Source organism: Etheostoma spectabile, chromosome 2 (assembly GCF_008692095.1).
Source record: "Etheostoma spectabile isolate EspeVRDwgs_2016 chromosome 2, UIUC_Espe_1.0, whole genome shotgun sequence".
NCBI classification, from domain to species: Eukaryota; Metazoa; Chordata; class Actinopteri; order Perciformes; family Percidae; genus Etheostoma; species Etheostoma spectabile.
In genome coordinates this window covers 18,996,440-19,001,921 of record NC_045734.1, presented here as the reverse complement: position 1 = coordinate 19,001,921, position 5,482 = coordinate 18,996,440, and the positions used below count along the sequence as shown (strand labels likewise).

The 5,482-nt window shown below is 38.9% G+C and overlaps 1 protein-coding gene across 7 annotated transcripts in view; it reads left to right on the top strand.

The window, feature by feature from the left end:
* Positions 1-5,482, top strand: part of LOC116670708 (nucleosome-remodeling factor subunit BPTF) — a 75,602-nt gene extending 70,120 nt beyond the window's left edge. For 6 of the 7 annotated variants that reach the window (XM_032501384.1, XM_032501348.1, XM_032501374.1 and 3 more), the window contains 2 exons: positions 1,173-1,359; positions 3,409-5,482. In XM_032501384.1, coding sequence (XP_032357275.1) covers positions 1,173-1,359; positions 3,409-3,445 — 224 coding nt within the window. In that variant the 3' untranslated portion in view covers positions 3,446-5,482. Of the gene's footprint in view, positions 1-1,172; positions 1,360-2,494; positions 2,955-3,408 lie in introns of those variants that run through there. The other variant, XM_032501365.1, reaches the window with a different exon arrangement.

The following is a 5,482-nucleotide window of genomic DNA, read 5'->3' as shown; positions in this document are numbered from 1 at the left end:
CCCGTCTGTGTTGTTTTTCAGACAGCAGTGACCAGTGCCAGTTAGCGTCTATTAGCTCACAGGGCTCTAGAGTGCAACTAACATTTTTCCTAGGTCGCACCGGGGCACCTACTGTCCTCGCATCTGCTGCCTCTTCATAAACGAAGCGAATTGATATGGCTTAATGTTGCGTTAAATGACCCATTTCTTCTGTAAAGCCGTGCCTGTGTTTGGATATCTCCTTTTACTCTCCGCGCAGCCCCGCCACCATTCACCCACACACGGCTCCCAGCAACAGAAACAGAGCGGCGACAGTGTCCACACTTCTGCCATTTGTCCACAGTTTTAATTGTTATTAACACCGCTGTATATTGTTAAGCATGAGAGACAAACCTGTATTTGTACCAGTGTTTCCGCTGTTTTCCGCTGGTAACTCTACCAACTCTTCCGCCACGGCGGAAAACACAGAAGAAGTTATTGAATGCAACTAACTTCAGTTTGTAGAATAATAGCGTGAGACGGAGCCTGCTGGACCCATTCATAATGAGTCAGCCGTCACTCTGTCAGTATGTCCATCGCACTCCCCCTCTCTCCCTAGCTCTTTTAAGCGGTTATTGTTGAAAACAACTGAAGGAGCTTTCACAAAGATACATTTAAAAAAATATATATATATATATATATATATAATATATATATATATATATATATATATATATATATATATATATATATATATATATATCCTAGGCTATTTATTTCAGATCATTTGCATTTACATGTGGTGCAGCTGTATGTATGTACAACATACAACTTCAACATAAAGAGGAATGTAGTAGAATATGGATGTGAAAGAAGTTATGTGTTCTATGTGACAGTAAAATTTGTTTTGGTTAAAATCAACAAATGATCATGATAATTAATCTTGATCACAATATTGATCAAAATAATCGTGATTATCATTTTGTCCATAATCGAGGAGCCCTAATGCCACATAAGCTTCAATTACTTTGAAGCAGGCGTGCTGAACAAAGTTGATTAGAAAAGCCAGATATTTATCTACCGCTTTCGCTTATGTGATATTTGTCTCTGGCATGAGTACACACTTAAATGAGTAGGGTCTTTTATTCATTTCTATTACATAGTGTTTATACAATCACTAACCAAATATATTTTTTGAATCCCCTTTTACTTAGACCTTTACACTATGGAGGAGAGGATACAGAAGCGCGAATACATCAAGTTGACAGAGTTTGTGGCGGACATGACCAAAATCTTCGACAACTGCCGCTACTACAACCCCAGCGACTCGCCCTTCTACCAGTGTGCTGAAGTTCTGGAGACCTTCTTTGTCCAGAAACTCAAAGGGTTCAAAGCCAGCAGGTAAGATGGGGATAATGATAATTAGCAGCACTTATGGGGGGGGGGGGGACAGAAATATGGCAGCAGGTGACTTTGAGAAAAGCGAAGCAGTGTAAGCCCTTGGGTCAGAGAATGAAATGTCCTTAAGAAAGAGACATAATTCATTAGCAATTCCAGATGTGCTGGTGTTGGCTGACTCCGGCCTCCTTGGAAAGGTTGAGTGGAAGTACACTTTCTCCGAAGAGATCAATACAATTTGTCAGACGCTTGTGGAGTTCATTGACTCCTTCTTCTCTTTGATTTCCTTGGTCTCCATCTAGTGCTGCCTCGTAACATTTCCTTTAAATCCTGTCGTTTTTGTCATTTGGAGCCGTGACTGAATGCTCATAAAAGCTTCTTCTGTCCTTCTAACAAGTCAGCATAAGACTCCGATACTGTTAAATCTCCACAAATTCATTTTAAGAATGATTTATATAATGCTTTGGATTATTTTAAAAGCCTGAATTGTTTGGGCCTCTGATAGGGATGCATGCCTTTCCCTGCCCTCCATACTTTATCTGCAGACTGTATGACGTTTCACCCCCTTGATCCTCTACAGTTCCATGTTGGTAGTTGGTAGCACATAGGCTGGGAAGTACAGAAAATGACTTCTGCTCAATAAGGGCTCTTCTGGCTGAGAACCAAAGCTTTACATCATCTGTAATGTTTACCCTGTTCTTTATTGATGCACTTACTGTTGTTCCCACATGTACTGTAAAAGAAAAGCAGCAGATAAGCATTAATAACTCCATCTCTAAACTCACCTCACTGCATTGCCCTCACTGTGTGATAGCATTCCTTAAGGTGGATGTACACTACAAGATTTTAGCCACAGGTTGATTTATATTAACATACAATACTTGTCGTTTATATGCCTTTGCTGTTCTTTTTTAACTTTGTACTTAATGTGGTTATTTACTGAAGAACGAGCTGAACGTTTCATGTCAAGTTTAAGTAGTTGAATAAGTCTTGTGGTTTGCATCCAGCTGTGTGCCTTAAACGGTGATGTGCTTCACCCGCATGTATTTACTCCATCCATTCCCTCTCTGTCTCTCTTTCTCTCTCGCTCTCGCTCTCTCGCTCTCTTTCTCTCTCTCTTTCTCTCTTTCTCTTGCAGATTGTGATGTCAAACTCCTGAGTGCCGGGGTCACTCTTTTTACGTGTTTAAAACAACGTTAAAAACTTTGTAAGAAAGTGCATATATTAAGCCACACTGTAGGTGTGATCCTTTTTTTATTTTAGAAGCAAAGGAAAGAAAAAAAAGTTTCTACTGTCTAATAATGGCAGCCATGTTGGTAACACAAAGCATTCAAGGGAAAATGTATTTTCTTACGCTTCTTGCAACAGATGACTGATATTTTGTTTATGTTTGAGTTGGATATAGGACAAAATATACAGTTTGTCATTCTCTTTCTTGAGATTGTATTGAAAAACAAAAAGCTATTGATTTTGATTGTAAAATCTGTCTTCAGTTCCACACACAGATAATTTATCTTTTAATTTGACATACCTGTTTATGGAATTGGTCATAACATGCTGCAGCAGAACATTTTTACCTCATTTCTTAGCTGAGAATTTAAAAAAAGCATGCAACATTTACTAGTTTTTTATTGGCTGTACCCATGTATAATGTTATTTTATGTGCATATTATATCTTTATGTGAAGGACTATTTTTTATGTTCTAAAGGAAATAATGGTAGGACCTGTAAAGATACATTGGAGAAAAATGTAGTTTAGCTTCTCTGTTCTAAATATGGCAAGCTTGACAGTCTCCAATTTAAAAACAAAAGTCCTTGTACATACACTGTTTCGCCGACATCACATCATACACTTCAATAACATTTCACCAACATGGCTGTTTGGTTTTCGTCAAAAATGTCTGACCCACTGGCAACCAGTTCATGTTTTTTTTTTTTTGTATTTCTCCTAGTGCATATTTTTGTCATATTGTAAAGCTTTTAATAAAAAAAAGAAACAACAAGACTTTTTCCAACTCCTTTTCTTCCTCCTTTCTTTGCCTGTCTCTGTAGGTCTCATAACAACAAACTACAATCAGCTGCATCTTAGCTCCCTCCTAAAATCCAAGTGTCAAAAAGACAAGCCTTGTGGTTCCCTCTGAATGATTAAGCCCCGTGGTCCAGGTCAGGCTGCATCTGAACCGGAGTCCTCTCTGCAGGAGAGCACGCTCCCAGCTGAAAATCAGCTCGCACTGGTGACAAAAGCGCCAAACCTCCAACGCCTCCATTGCAGTGCGAAGTGGAGAGATGAGCCCCTTTTCTTTTAAAGTGTCACTGCGACATAATGGCAAAGAAGTCCCACCTTCAGACCAGGGCCAGGATGGCTACGCACTCTGTCGGGCAGCCTGCTTCCTCCCAACCAGCCATTCCTGCCAGCGCATCCCATCCATGAGAAGAAAGCTCTAGATGGGGAAACGCAGAAAAAGTTGATAAGTTGGCTGGTTGGATGTTCAGTGGCAGTCTGTCACGTCAGCAGCGGACTCTTAAAACAGTTGTGTTCGTACTGTAGCTGATCACTATTTTTGTGTATCCTCTATAGCAAAGTGTCAGCTTTGATCTTCCCACCCAGGGGTGCATTTTATGATGCTTGTTGAAACATCCCAATAAAGCCTAGTCCCTGCCTTACATGGAAATGTCCACAAGGTCAAAATAAAAATTCTTCACATGTGGAAAAAGGCAGGAATCACAACCATGTACATTACCTTCATTTCAGTTAATTCTTCTCATATTTAACAACTGAATGCCCCAAGCCAGCATTTTATTGGTCCTCCACCAGTAAAAAAGAACTCCATTGAAGCTCAGTTTCAGATCCACTTTGTGCAGCCATCCCACAACACCCTGCTCCTCTTTTGACCTTTTACCATATGTTCTTCTGAAATCCAAGTTAATAGTGTCAGTAGCTCTGTACTCTTTTAAACTTGACCATTTGGAAGGCGGTCAAGTGGTGAGGAACTGTTACTGTTAGGCTTTTGGGGAAGGTGAAACTTGTACAAGGCTTAACTAACCCACATGAACTGTACCTCCCTCCATACACACACACTCGGTTTCATCAAAATCTCTCTTTCTGTCAGTGGCTGAGTCTGTAAGTCTCTCCCCCCTTATCTATCAGCCACTTCTTCCAACATATTTCATTGAAGTTGACAGGTTGGCTCACATATGTCTCTCAACTCGCTCCTCAAAGCATGGTTAAGTAATTGGATAATGGACTTTTCCGCTCAGCATCAACTCAGTTATGTTGCGGTCTACTTCAGTATGTCTGGGAATAAACTTTGAGTGGGGACTCGGGAGTCTTTGTACCGTGGGGTTTGTATGAAAATTTTATAGCTACATTTTTATCATATTTGGGAACATTTTTGTAATCTGTAATTATCAGTTTTTTAGGAGGGGACGCTGTCATAATACCCGGTTGTCTTTAAGTTGTTAAAAAAAAAAAAAAAAAAACTTTGGTTTCTATCAGTTTTTTGTGTGTGTTTGCAGAGTTGAGAGATAATGTAGCCTCCTATCGTCTTTACTGTGTTTGTGTGTCTTTCACAAATATGTTTGTCACTTTGTAAACTGATGATGATGATGATGTGTTTCATCCACTGTTTGAAACCTCTATTGTATATTATGGCTGTCCAAATATGTAGAGATAAAAGATTTTTAGAGCAGTAGAAACTTTTATTTTTCACTCTTTGAACCAGCAACTAAGCCCGCCTGTATATTTTAACTGTCTATTTTTTTCTCTTTAATTGAAGTGAACTCTACATTTTAGATGAAATGGCTCTTTATATTAAAAGTGCTGCATATTGTGAGCATAAAGGTTTTGAATGGGTGAGAGTGGCATAGTTAACTCTTGTAAAGAGTTTTTTTGTAAGAAACCAACCAGTTCAGTATAACTTTTACAGTATATTGACATTGCATTTCTTGTATTATTTATTCATATCAATGAAAAGTTCTCCGTTGTTTTAGTATTGTTGAGGAAACGTAACTGCAGATTAAAAAAAAGACCTATGTTTTTAACTGATTGTGGCAACTCTGAAGAGATTCTCTTTTGTACTTGATAGGACATTTCATCCTAGATAATAAAGTAATGTTTTTGACACCA